The following is a 14281-nucleotide window of genomic DNA, read 5'->3' on the forward strand; positions in this document are numbered from 1 at the left end:
ATGTTAAATGGAAAGTGTGACATTTATTTCTAAGATAAGACTATCCTGTCTATGCAAGCATGTTTAACTGCTGTCCGAGTAATACCCTGAAGATGTCTTTTTTTGTTTCAGTGTCAAGTTTCAATTCACCAAATTACTTAGTTTTTTAAGTAATCTCAAATGTGAAAGTAATCTAATGCACTGAAAGATTTTGTGCATTCCTCCATTTTTGAATGATGGATGGATTTGTCACTTCTGTGGAACAAGAGGGAAATACTGAGCACATTTCTAGACACAGAATTTAAAAATCTGTATTTCCAGGAGGTGGAGAAACCACATGGATTTGGTTTTGTCTATTGCCATTTTTGCCATTGCCTTTTTTTTTTTTTTTGCTTTTCTTTGTTAGTTTTAAACCAGTGTGTCTTGAATAGTCTTTCTCTCTCCCCTCCTCCCTGTCCTTCTCTCTCTTTACACATAAACATCATAATATTTTTCAAAGCAGACTTTGTGTGTATATTTAGGGGAGCAACAGATATATAAGAGAATGTTTAAAGTGTGTATAACTTATAGCAAAAGATCGTTGTTAAAAATTTAATTTCCTATGCAATATTGTGAGGTCTTACTGTTTGACAACCTCAATTCTGCAGTGGAAGAATGTTTTAGATTATTTCTAGCTTCTGTTTTATTATACAGTTGTTTGTAGATGATTATGAATTATATAATAATAGAGAAGGAACTTCATGTAAGTCATCTGACTTTGTTGCTAAAAATAATTCCTTTGTGTGTGTTATTGGACAAGATAAAAAGTCGTATCTGACACCTGCATTTTTGTGTTTGTGCCACAATTTGCAGAAGCAACATTTTCTTTTGCTTCTATGGTATTTGTGATTTTAATGCACATTTTACCAAGCTGGTGTCTTACAAAACTATGTCATATGGCTACAGCTGTCTTTTTATTTGCAAATGTTAGTAATATAAAAACTATAAGCAGAAGTTATATTTCTTTTCCAAGTGCCATAGCAAAGTATACACAAAGTAACATTTGGTTTAAGATTTTAATCTAGGAAAGTCATATTTCCTACAGTCAGCATTCACTGTCTCTGGTTTCCACCTATCTTGCATATTTTTCACATGATATGGGACACTCTCGCATCCTGTTAGTCGAATAGCTCATTTTCAAGCAAGGCTTTTGTTGCTGTACAGTATCAACAGACACGGCTGGCCAAAAGATTTCATTTTGAGGTGACGACGATTCAGTACTGCAAGGAGTGGGGTATGTATAGATAGCACTTCCGCAAAGCATGTGGGTACTAGAAAATAAGTTATCTGTTCTTTCTTGCCATCAAGAGTCTACTGAAAGAATCTTCCAGTAAAATGAGGTAACTGATGGGGACTGTGGACTGCTTTTACTTACCAGATGGGCTGGGCAGCTCTTTCGGTCTCAGACTTGTAGCTATCTGTATTTGCACTTAGGGAGCAAGCAGATCACAGGCTCTGGTAGAGATCACCATGCTAGTCTGGGGTGAGTCATGCAGACCTTGGTCACTTTGTTTCCCTTTTAGGGGGGACCCAAGTTTTGGTAGAAAATAAATACTCTTCGCAGTTGCTCTTCTGTCCCTCCCTGTTCTTTTTGTACTTTGATAATTATTTCAGTGCTATTTGATAGTTGCTCACCTTGTTCACTGATTATCTGCTGTCTTCTTCAGTGGTCTTACCTTTTTCCATGAAGAAGTCTTTCCTGAGCTAACTTTGGAGAGAACTGTTTTCTTCTCCAAAATTAACCTTTCCTGAAAAACTTAGCACCATTGCTTCCGACTAAGCAAGCAGGGAGGTGTGAGTGTTGCCTTTAGAAGATAAATTTTTGTTTGGAGAGGCCATTGCCTTTCCTGCTGCACGTACAGGGCCGAGATTGTCAAAGGGCTGTAATCTGATCTAAGAATGATACCAGTGTCCAGAATAACCCTTCAGTCCTGGTCACTTTGAGTAGGACATTGTAGCATTGAACTATTCTTACTAAAAACAAGAAAACATGTATAAAAAGATATATAGTTGTTTATATTTTCTGTTTTCTTTCTCATTTCAAACTTTCCTTGCTTTCTTCATTGTAAATTCTCTGATCTGGAGTGCATTTGTAATATTATTACGCCTAGTAAGATGTGTCCCCAGTTGGAATTTCTAGTGAGACAGTATTAATGCTTCATACAGTTTTAATTAAAAAGTAATTTATATATACTGTGTGTGTGCTTACAGATCATGAGTTTAATCGTGAAAATGTGATTTGTGCCAATCTTGTTCACATCGATGAACTAACAGAGTTAGTTGAACCTGTTTGGACTTGATGAATTTTCCTCTTTTACAAACTCCTGCATAGTGAGGTTTTTAAGGAATTCAGTCTGATAGTGTTTAATTTAAGTTTTTTAGCTATTCTATTTCAGTAACAACAATTTATTTGTGTAGTGTGATTCTTATTTCTGATTTCCAACCTGTGGTCTTGTGTTCTTGAGATTCTTGGATTAATTTAAGTGGACTTCTGATAGGTAGCTAATAACTTCAATTTATATCAGAAGGCTCACATTTACGATAGGCGCTTGCACCTCCACTGGGCTGGCTATTTCTAGGCATCTGCAAAATGAAAAAATTTCCAAAGCACTGCTTCAGGATGTCACTTACTCTGCATCTGTGCATCGTTTGGATGCTGTTTCTCACGGCAGCATTTTGGTGCATTCTCCTATATGTTTGTGCAGTTTCTTTGCATATCAACTTCTGCCACCTCAGTGTCATAAAAATTTGAGTGGTGCTCTTTACCTTTTAGGTGCAGTGCTGTTGGCCAGGGTTGTGCAGCGAGCTTGCAGGTACCAGGACTTTTCCTTCACTGCTCTGTCTCCTTGACAGTGCCTGGTGAAAACGTAGATGATTTTGTGATCTGTGAACTAACCTGATTTCCTATTCCATCTATGTCCTTGGATAGGTTTCTCCAGTATTAATACCTTATGTGTTTTTATAAGTTACTCCCTGCAGCCAGACTTCATAAAAACTCAGACTCAGACCCAGCCAAACTTCATACACCTGAGAGCTGGGCATGTTTTAAAGGCTAGTATACAAAGCTGTGAAGGTTAAATGGACTTAAGGAATTCAAAATGGAAAAAAGTTGTAACTTTTTGTTAAGTAAGTGTTTGTAAAGGCCAAAGTCTGCATGTTTTCATAAGAAGATTGTCACCGGACCATTCAAACAACAGAAAAAAATGTTTGAAGTTGTTGAGATGTCTTAACCATTTTTGAAATATTTCTTGACTAATTAAATGCATGTTTCCAAGCTGAGACTTTGTGTCAAATTATACCTGGAAGAAATACTCCTTTCTGTGGAGTTTACAGTGCTATTAGTGGAAATCTGTAGGTTCTGATCAAAAATATCCTTGGCTAAGAATTGCCAATGTAAACTGATTTTTAAGATCACTGACTTACCACATTAAAACAAGAAATAAAATAAGCAGGCCAGACGTAGTGCCTGCTTAGGGGTTTGTTTGTTTGTTTGTCTTACCGGTAGAGGGGATTTGATTTAATGTAACTGTGCAGTTTTGGCTTCATCAGTACTAACACTAACTATACCAAGAAATTACCAAAGGAGTTTATACCTCACCACTGCCGTTCTTTTAAATTTAAGTTGAATGTGGCTTAATACATTTAAAGGCTTTGTTAGTCCAAGGCTAGCACTGCAAAGGGGTCATGATAGGTTAACCTTTCAACTGGATTTCATAGCCTGGTACAAGCAGTAACATAGAGAGAGGCTTTTGGTTTTCAGAGGATAAAGGAACAAGTCACATTGTATCAGACTATGAAATACCTGCAGGTCGGTGGTGCTGGTTTGTGCCCAAGGATGCTTGAATGAGCCTGTTTGTACTGATGTACTTGTAATACTGCCTGAATTACTGTGAGAGGGGTGCCCTGTTCCTCTGTGAGGTTTTTGGGGACTGAAGACACTTTGCACTTCATCATGCCAAGTACTGCCATTATAAGCAGTGATGGTACTTAAGCAGCAGTACAGGCCAGTGCAGAATTACTTATAAAAGTAGTTCTAGGGCCAAAATATTTGCTTTGGTTAAGAACTAATGAAATAAGGTACCAGCTTGAGTCACTTTTTGAAAGAAATCACTATTTTTAAAGAAAAATATGACTTATTGGAGAAGTAGGATTTAGTTGTTGGTGTTTATCAAGGATAGCTGCTGTTGTGCATGTTTGTCTTTGCTGAGGGTCTTCTCATTTTTCCTCCTGTTTAAAAGGTGCCAGGTTGATACTTCAGTCTGAGTCAGAAGCCACATTTGCAAGGTCTGTAATAGATTTTGGATGCTGCTGAGTAACACTGGAATGCGATTTTACGACATCTTTAAATAAAGATGTCACTGCCCTGTTCTGAGAGGTAGCATGATCTGTGCGGCTGATACTCAGCACAGAGTTACTAGTGCAGCAACACCTTCGTTAACAACATTGGGCGTGGTGACATGATCACACCAAAGTGCCTAAAAGTGACTGGAGTTTCTGCCCTCTAAGCTGAGCTGTGGTAGATGAGTATGTGTGCTTGTTCTTGTCATAGCAATGCAGAGTGAAACAAGTTACCTCGCTTGTAATGTTAGAGCTCTGAGGCCTTCAGTAGTAATTTAAGCCCATTTTACTCTGTGTTTGTAATGGCTTAAGAATGTGCGTGTAGCATTATGTGTTTCAGCTGAGAGGGACAAGTGCCTGTCATCATCTGACTGTACCCATCTTTTGATTTCATGAAATTCCTGATGCCGTCACTGAGAAATACCTTATTAGCCAACTTTGTCTCTTCCCAGAGTTTTTTGTTGGGAAAACAAAGAGCAGGGCATTTGAACTAGGAGGGACATTCGCACAGAATCAGAAATTTCATGTCATGACATCTGGTTCAAAACAGGGGTGACATTCCTGACTGTATTTTAAGCTGTAGGATCCTTGACCTTGGTTACTATAACTAGCTTTTAAGCAGGAGACTTTCTCTAGCAATCTGTAGTCAAGCTTGGAATATTGTAACATGGAGCATAACCTGTGCACCATGTTTTCTAAACGGATCTTTAGGCAGACATTTTAAAGGATGTATTCTTTTACTGTTTCAACAGTTGACCAGTACAGAAATGCTTATTCCCCTTCTTGGCAGTGAGTGTTAAGACAAAGGTGTTGCTGCCTGTGTTCTGACTCAGACTGAGGGATGAGACTGCAGCATTAGTATAGGACCTTGAAACCCAGAAGAAGAAAAAAAATATATCTCTTTAGCATAGTAACTAGCTCTTACAGAGCAGTATATAAATTTGCTTTGTATAAATTAATATAACAGTAGTGGCCCTAGAGTATTTTCAATTTTTTTTCTTAATATATATTTAAAGCATAATTTCTAATTCTTGTATATATTTTTAACTTTCCCACAGATATGCACTTATTTGGCCATTATCCAGCTCATGATGATTTCTATCTTGTAGTGTGCAATATCTGCAATCAGGTAGTCAAGCCACAGGTTTTCCAGTCACACTGCGGTAAGTGAATGTTTTCTTTCCTGAATTACAGTGCCAAACTGGCGTATGGTTCTCTTAAGAATCATTGCATACGGTCATGAAGGAGGCATTGCAGATACATTTTTCTGGTTATCTTGTGTTCTTTCCACAGAAAATACCAGCAATGCCTTCCAATAAGCATACTTCCTGTACAGGAAGTTAAATTAGTTGTTCTAGAAGCTGGGCTTTTCAAGTTGAACTTGTTATACTAAATTAACCTATTACAACAAATAAATCCTGTTAGTTAGATACTGGCTAGGCTAAAATTATTATGATGTAACATTGGGTTGTCTTATCAAAGCTGCAAAGTGAGGGCTGTGATACTGATCTAAGTTGGATGTTATGGATTGTTTTCTGATGGGATTTATGCATAGGTATATATAGGGTTTATTTTTATATTTATCATAGGGTTTAATTTTTTACATAATTGGCATGTCGAGTCACATTTTTAAGATTTTCTTGAAAAATGTTCATTTGAGAAGCTGCAGAAATGTGCAGATATTTATTTCTCAGTATGACAACAGCAAGGTAACAATTTTTATGTTGATTATTTGTAAGCAGAACTACTTTAGTTAGAAATTTTTGCTATTGATTAACAAACTACTTTCAAATATTCCTGAAAAACTTCATCCCAAGGTCTGGTTTATTTATCAGTTATCTAGTGGTTCATTTGTTCATTTGTTATTTGTGTAGTGGTTTGTTTCTGTGGTGGGTTTTGGTTTGGTTTTTTGGGGGGGGGGGGGTTGGTTTTGTTGTTTTTTTTTTTTTAAAGGATTGCAAAATGTGACGGGAATAGCTGGCTTTGCATGAGGTTTAATCAAATTCAGTTTAATCAAATTAATTTGAAGGTGATTGCACAATAATGAAAGGCAGCTAGTACTGAGGATGGAATCAATTAAAAACATTAAGAAAAAAAACCTAGCAAGATTTTCCTTGCCTGCATACAACAAATAAACTTCACAAATCCTGTGCCCCTTTCAGTCTTCTTGACAGCAAAGCAACTCAGTAAGGGGAAAATGTAAGTGGGATGAAGAGAAAATAAAAAACTTTATTTCCTTTTAAAGAGATATTACCAAAATATTATCTTGGGTTTGTGTGGGTGGACTGTTAACGACCAGCCAGGAGCAACTGCATTCATGTTGAAAGGCAGTTGTATGACTTGCCACTACCTTTGGCCTAGACTGAAATAATTATGAAAAAATGGTAATAGTGAAATACAGCATTTATATCCAGCCAGTAAGGAAAGATCTGAAAGTATTAGTATAGTGGGAAAAGGACTTACTAATTTAATGGTGGGGGCAGGTGTTAATTTCAGTGTTTTAACAAACCATCCTGCTATTTTTTTCGAAAATTGTTTCTTGCCCTTAGTTGTATGTGGTTTCTTCCTGCCCAGCTTCAGGTATCTTATGATTCTCTCAGTGACAGAAAAGCTTCTCTGCATATGGTCACGGGTACCATAAACATTGAACTGGTGTATTAATAAAAGATCTGCTACAGAACAGAAGAACCTGTGTAACACCTTGCTGTAGCTTTCTGTGGTTGTTTTATTTCCTGGATATGACCTTCTGGTTTGGGGAGCTGTATGAAAGTTGGTCCTGTTTTCATGTAGGAAGCATATAGAATGATGTTTCTTCTAGATCAGAGTGAAGTAATCCATGTTAGGAGGAACTTGTTGAGCTCTTTGAAAGTAACGAGTTACCATCAGTGTTAGCATGTTGCCTGTAAACTGCAAAGATCCTGTGAGTCGCTGCCCTTTTTTCTTTTTCTCCCTTCTCCATTACTCCATTATTTATACAATTTCTTTTACTTCAACTTCATTAGAGCAATCTTATTACACTGAACAGTTGAGTGTTAAATTCTGAATTGCCTGATTTAAGAGCCTAAGGTCAATAAAGACTTAAAAAAAAAAAAAAAAGTAGACTGTATTAAAAGAAATGGAGAATACTGAAAATAATTGACCAAAGGTGTTACCTCTTGAAGATTGTACTTAATCTAGTCAGACTTTTTTCAGGAAAGGTGTGCTGGAATATTGCTGAAAGGCCTGTGGAAGAGCTTTAAATGTATAGAAAAAATCTTTTGTTTTAAAGAAGAAACAGTAAAGGTGATGTACTAAAATCATATAAAAGAAGTTTTAGAAGAGAGAAGGTTTCTTGGAGGTCTTGAGAATTATTGTAAAACAACTAATAATTTATTTTCAAAAAATTAATCTGTTAAAAGTACTACATGTTGTATAAGTGACATGCATCTACTAACGTATAGTTGTTTTCGTAACATATTAGTAAGATCTAAAGAAGAGCTACACATGGATCTTATTAATTGATCTGTAGTTGCATTGTCTGGTGAGAAAGTGATAAAAATCCTGCATTAGAAAACAGATCAACCATAAGTTGCTTGTGGCTGAATAATCTCTCACTGGATATGTTATGATATCAGTAGTACATTGAGAAAGGTCTGGAGAAGGCTTCGTTTGAGACATTGATTCTGGCTGCACTAGGCTCTTCTGTGAAGCAGGAATATTTAATTTTCAGTTTTATTTAGAGTTTTATCACCTGTTGGACACAATCAATTTGGTGGATCAGATTTTGTTTAATTAGTTAGGCCATGCAGCACTATACCTGTAAATTCAGTGATGCTGAACGCACCTGCCAGTAGACTCTGAGGTATTTTAGACTATCATATTTACCATAAAATGCATTATTTTACATGTCTTGAATTGCAGCTTTAAAGTTGCAACAAAGACAATGGAATGAGAAAGCATTAGAAGCCACTACTGGTTTTTTGGCTCTTGAAGGCTGCGTCATAGGGAGTCTTCATTGCTACTGACAAGGACTTGTAGAGATCTATCCCAGAATCTCCCACAAAGTGTGATTTGTTACTAATATCCCTGGTAAGATCCAGTCCATATTCTCTCAGTAAGGATTTAGGTCCATGCCAGACACGTGCTTTATGCTTCTAGGTTCCCTGCATTGTAACTTGAAGGTCTTGGCTTTGGAGCAGCACTAGAATGCTTAGTTTAGCCAACACTTTTGTAACGCTTCTCTTGAGCCCTTGCTGGCATTGCCTTTCTCCAGAGCGTAAAGAGACCCACTGTTTCTTTAATTTCAGACATGTGGCAGCCATCCTTGATGCCTCTGGGAAGTTGTGAAGATTATAGAGGCAGATGTTGTTATTTAACTTTTAAGGGTTCGATTCCTGGAATATCAAGCAGAAAAAGAGAAAAATCTGCTTGTGTTTCAGGCTTTTTTAATGGGAGGCGGTGCATCATACAACCTTCGACCAGTAGAAATCAGGAAGGTAAAAGAAGAGATCTGGCTAATTAGAGGACTAGCTTGCTGGACTTGAGTCTTTGTAATAAACACAGCGTAAAGCTCAACGTTGTGAAGCAGTAGATCTGTTCTAGCCTCTAAGTCAGGGAAATACTGAATTATTTTTAAGAGCAGTTTCACGTCCTTGTATCTGTGGGTTAAACATTTATATCCATTTGTAAGAATTAAACCATTCATGTACATATGGTGTGAGCCCAACTGAAGGAGAGACTTGCTGTTATAGGCTGTTGAATAAACCATATAAATCAAAGAATTTCTTGAGGTCATTCAGTATTATTGTGCACTTAGAAAATAGTATATCATAATGTCATCAGCAATAGGGTTGTTTGCTTCTGAAGCCAGTTCTTTTGAGTAACTTGTTGCAGTGGTACATTATCTTAGATTTTTTTCTTTTTTTTAATGTGCGAACACGTAGTTGTATTTACTTCTCCATAAAGTAGTTTGAAATAAGAAGTCAGTCTAGTTATGCAGCTTGTAGCATTTCTAAGTGTACTTGGCATGTGAGGAATTTTAGTTTTGAGACTTTGTTCTCGAATGCCAACCTCAATGAAGATACAGAGCACTTCTTGGGACACCAAAAATGTAGTGTTTTTAGTATCTCTGAAGTACCATAATGTTCTTGCTGTTTGCTTGGGGTTTTTTCTCCAATATTTTTTTTTTCCCAGGAGATTTTTTAGGGTGGCAGCCTGTGCTGAGCGCTGTCCATATGACTTCCATGAACTCCAATTCTGTGACAGTCTGTCTGTTACTTGTTAAGATGGGACCCGTATCATTTCCCAGGAGATGTTTCTGTTTTCCTTTGGCCCCAGAGAGAGTAAAGATTCATATTCTTATACTGCATTGTCCTTTACTAGACTAAAGAGCGTCAGATACAGTTCTGGTCTTTTTTTTTTAAATGTTCCATACAACAGTAGGCTTGTTAACTTTGGTCTTTTCCTGTTGAAAGGAAAATCTCTCATAAAAGGTAGCTCTGGCACAGTGAAGAACAAGCAGTGTACATATAGAGAGCTTGTCAAAACATCTTGACTTTTTCTTTTAATGTGAGGAAATAAATTAATGACGGGAAAGTGTTAAAAGTAAAGTACGGGAGAAGAGGTGAATTAGCCAAGCTAAGTAATGCAGCTTGATTAAACAATAACTGTAGTATAACCATCAAAGAAAGTTTCCAAACATATTCTGGAACAGTTTCCAAAACTGTAGAGGGTATCTTAATGAACTGAATAGTTAAGATCCCCATTTGATGAAGTCGTAGCATACAGAGAACAATTTTGCTTCGTCAAGGAGAAATGACCATGAAGATCTCTTCTTTTGCTAATTGGAGGCTCATTGCTATCTATCCTGCCTGTCTCTAATGTTATTCTAACAGGCTTCTAATTAAGAAGTAGAATTTCTTATTCCTTAAAAAAGAAAAAACCTACCTTTGATTTTCATTACTTCTGAGTTATAAATCCTTGGGTTGACATCCTCATGTCCTCATGAAAGTTGGAAAATTATATTTCCTTTTTATCCTTCTTTTTGGCTGTATAAGCATCATTTAAAAGAAAAACAAACTAGAAAGTGACGGAGCACGGAAGAATACAAATAAATTATTTTCCCTTCCATATCATAATTATTTTCCTAAGAGAGATTATATATTTTTAATTACTCAGACTAGCTATTTTACATTGTACTAGTTGCGTGTTACAATTTAATGAACCACGATTAAAGACAAGAAGGCTGAGCTTACAGTATGAATAAGAATGATTTGCTTTCTTCACACTAGCTGTAACATTGCTAGCTGGCATCTCTTTTGCATAAGGATTTTGATAACAACTATCACTGTCACATTTGATGGATTATTCTCAGTTTTTGTATTATTTTCAGTTATTCAATGCCTTGGTTTTTTTCTTAAATGCAGCTGTTTGGGGTTTTGTAATAGTTGATATTTTATCCATTGCAGTTGACCTTTTATCGGGGGCGTGCTCTTGTACCCTTCAAGGACAATGATATTTTGAGTGATTCTCCTGTCACTGTGATTTCTTTTTTTTTTTTCCCACAACCTTGTCAAAACTTGTTATATGATATCATTATTGATTGAATAACTTTCTGGTTGTCACATGGTTAGGTTTCACTGCATAAAAGAATTAAAATAATGAAAATTACTCTCATCCCTCCTGCTTTTTGTTAAATATGGAAACAGCAGCAGCTAGACTGACAAGAATCCCAGTTTTCTTTTTCTTTTGATGGGGGTGGGGAGAGAAGGAATTGAATGTTTTGTGTGTACCTTATTTGTACATTTTTACTTGTGCAATTGCCTAGGATACTCTGATTTGTCTATAACTTTCATTTCCATTACTTTAAATTGGAAACCCCTAGTAGCTGAAAGCATATGAAAAATTCCCTTTAGTTTTACAGTCTTTCTATCAGAAATCTTGTTCTCGAGACCAAAGTACAGCCAGTGGCATAAACCTCTGTCTACTGTCTGTGATGAAAATCTAAGCTGTAGTTCCTGCAATAGTACATGCAGGTTATGTGGGTCTGTCATGTCCATGTCATTGCAAGTTCTCCAAGCCCAGCGTAATAGCATTCGCTGTGAAACTGGGCTCACAAGCCATCTTTTGCGCCATTCCCGTAGAACTTAAATAGTACATTGCTGGATGAACAATCCAGGTAGAGCAAATATTATGCTTGAAGAGGCAAAACTAAAACAGTGCTCCTTTGAATTCATCTTTTTCCCTACATATTCTTGGAGTGCCATATTTTTAGACTGTCAGCAATTCTTGAGACTCTGAATAGGTACAGAAACACAAAATCTGTCTTTGTTTACTCCTTGGAGAGATCAGCTCTATATCCTAACTGCTGATAGACTCTGGCCAGATTCAGAAAAGCACTTAGATGCATAATTGATAATCAATGGACATTTTAATACTTGATTCAAATGAAGCAATAAATAAAAATCCTTCTTAGCTGCTCATATGCATGAGAGTGTTGGTCACCTCAGTATTGGCTACTGTGCTCATCCAGGACTGCAAACAGCTTGGTTTTTCATATGTGTCCTGGAGAGAGCTCAATGAAAGATACATTGACAAGGCCATGTTCATTCAAGAAAACAAAACAAAACAAATCCTACCTTCTCTGTAATTACTTGCCCAGGAAGCAAGAGATTTGGATTTGGTAGCCTTACCACCTAGGAGCTATTCTGTCATCTTCCACCTCCTAGGAGAGGAAAATATCCTAACCAGCAGGCACACCATAACCCAGGCTAAAACAAAATTAGCTCATGGTTTTTGCATTGGAGATATATCAGACAAAGTAAACCTGAATGTAGAGAGTAGCACCCAGATCCAAGGGACGGACTGTGACAGGGACTGAAAAATGTGCATCTGATGCTCAGAGCAACAGCAAACGTAACATGTCTTCACCTTGCAGGTTGCTGAGATCTGCTCGAAGCTGGAAGGAATTTGTTGTGTTTTCTTTTCTTAGTCTAGCGTGTGAATTAAAAGTGGAGCTGTGTTCAGACCTGCTGACCTGCTTGCTTAGAAACAAGTAGCACAATATTTGATAGAGTTGGCTTTTTTTGTTTTCTACTATCATCCCACTGCTTAAACTGCTTTCTTCTTTGTTGTTACTAATTCACCATCAGTGACAGGGTCTAAAACAGAGAAATTCAGATACAGAAATAGATACGATATAGAGAGATTTACAAGGTCAATGAGTAGTCTAAGTAGGAAGCTGACAACTTCCCATAGATAACTTCTGCACTTCAAAAATTTGCCCTAGGTCAATGTGTCAGTAATTGAAAATTTCTTCATTCAAAAGATTCTTTGAATGAGAAAGCAGGAACATTTTGGCAGTGTTGAATCTCAAAGGATTGTGCATTGGGGAGCAGTTAATATTCAACAGAAGAAAATGTTCAGCAGTGAACAGAATGCTACACATGTATGCAGTTGCTGTTAAGGACAGTAGCCTTGCCCCCCCCACCCCCCTTCCCTATTTCTGGATGTGTGTATGAAATAGAAAAATCTGAAAGTAAAACATTGGTTGTCTTTTCCCTAATTTTTTCTATTAAGTTGTGCCTTCACAGTGCCTTGACTGTGCTGTAATTTTACAATGCTCATCTTAAATCGACATAGGAAGTAGATTGAAAGAGTAATAATGACACTGGGCTTTTCAGTGCAATGGAAGTGTATTGTTCTAGTTCACACATAATTCCTATCATTATAAATTAGCTTATTTCTTTTGCATAGTGTATTCATTGATAGTATTTGATTAGCGAACCCTTTTGTATTTTTTTTTACTTCATATGAATTGTGGTAAACGATGCAGTACTTACTTGAACTGGGCGGTGTTGTCATGGCATTGATGGGAGATACATATCACTTGTAATTTCTTTCAGTCAAGATTTTAATAGAGATGTAGTTTTAAATAGTAACCAATAAGGATTTCTTTTAAGGAGTGTCCATTAATAGAACTCAGCTGTTGAAGGTTGACTGTAGCATTAGGCTTAAGTTTAATCTCCTACATACTATAATTTACAGGGCTGCGTTTAGTGCATCATTCTTCCAGCTGCTTCACTGGTGGAGGGATGGGGGTTGTGATAGTGCAGGAGGGGGGAAAGGTATAGTGAAAATTTTCTATCATAACCTGTAAAAATCTGGCAAAATTAAAAATAGGAGTATTTGGCTTGAAGTTTTCCATAGCCTGTCTTACTTGGTCTGAATAAGGTGGATGTCTTCCATCTTAGAGAAGGAATGTTTTTAAAAATAATATTTTAGAAAGAGTTCATGGTCCTTTTCCTAGATAAAGTCCAAAACAGAATTAAGAGCTTTTTGAATTCACTGTTTGGAAGTGTTTTGGTGAGTAAAAGATAAGCAAGAACAAATCCTTTTTTATATCATACTGTGATGCAGTGTAAAGAAAGGAAATTTGAAGTGGAATCTGAATTTGCCAAAGGCCCAAACAAGAAGTCATTGTTTCTTCACTGTATTCAAAAGTATAGAAGTGCTAAGACCAAGTCTCTTCTCTGGGTTATCTCTTTGTCTATGCTGCATGTGATCAGACAGGGAAGATGTGGTGGGGTTTTTGAGGGTGGGGTGTGGGTTTTTTTGGTAGTACAGTGTTTCACTCTACATGTGTTATAGAAGGTAATTAACATTTGGATTAGTCACTACCAAATAATTATAAGTTCCACTTCAAGTCTGTAGAAGTCCTGTCTGCATGTAGCCCTGACCATTGACCGTGACTTTTAGCAGTTGTCTAAATGTTTTGGGTTAAGTTAATTTTCTAACTGTTGCAATTTCTACTATGTTATCATTTAGCAATTTCTTGCAAAGCATATTATAAGTTTAGGAACTACTTACTCTCCTTGTACTAAAATTTTTACTATAAGCTGGCTCATAAAGTTGATTCTTGTCCATTGACTATTGGCTTTTCCCAAAG

The 14281-nt window shown here is 36.8% G+C and overlaps 1 protein-coding gene across 3 annotated transcripts in view; it reads left to right on the forward strand.

Moving 5' to 3' along the window:
- Window positions 1–14281, forward strand: part of ATXN7L1 (ataxin 7 like 1) — a 131689-nt gene that overhangs the window by 36727 nt on the left and 80681 nt on the right. For all 3 annotated transcript variants that reach the window (XM_052789847.1, XM_052789848.1, XM_052789849.1), the window contains exon 3: window positions 5415–5519. In XM_052789847.1, coding sequence (XP_052645807.1) covers window positions 5415–5519 — 105 coding nt within the window. The remainder of the gene's footprint in view (window positions 1–5414; window positions 5520–14281) is intronic.

The sequence above is a fragment of the Harpia harpyja genome, chromosome 6 (assembly GCF_026419915.1).
Source record: "Harpia harpyja isolate bHarHar1 chromosome 6, bHarHar1 primary haplotype, whole genome shotgun sequence".
Taxonomy (NCBI): Eukaryota; Metazoa; Chordata; class Aves; order Accipitriformes; family Accipitridae; genus Harpia; species Harpia harpyja.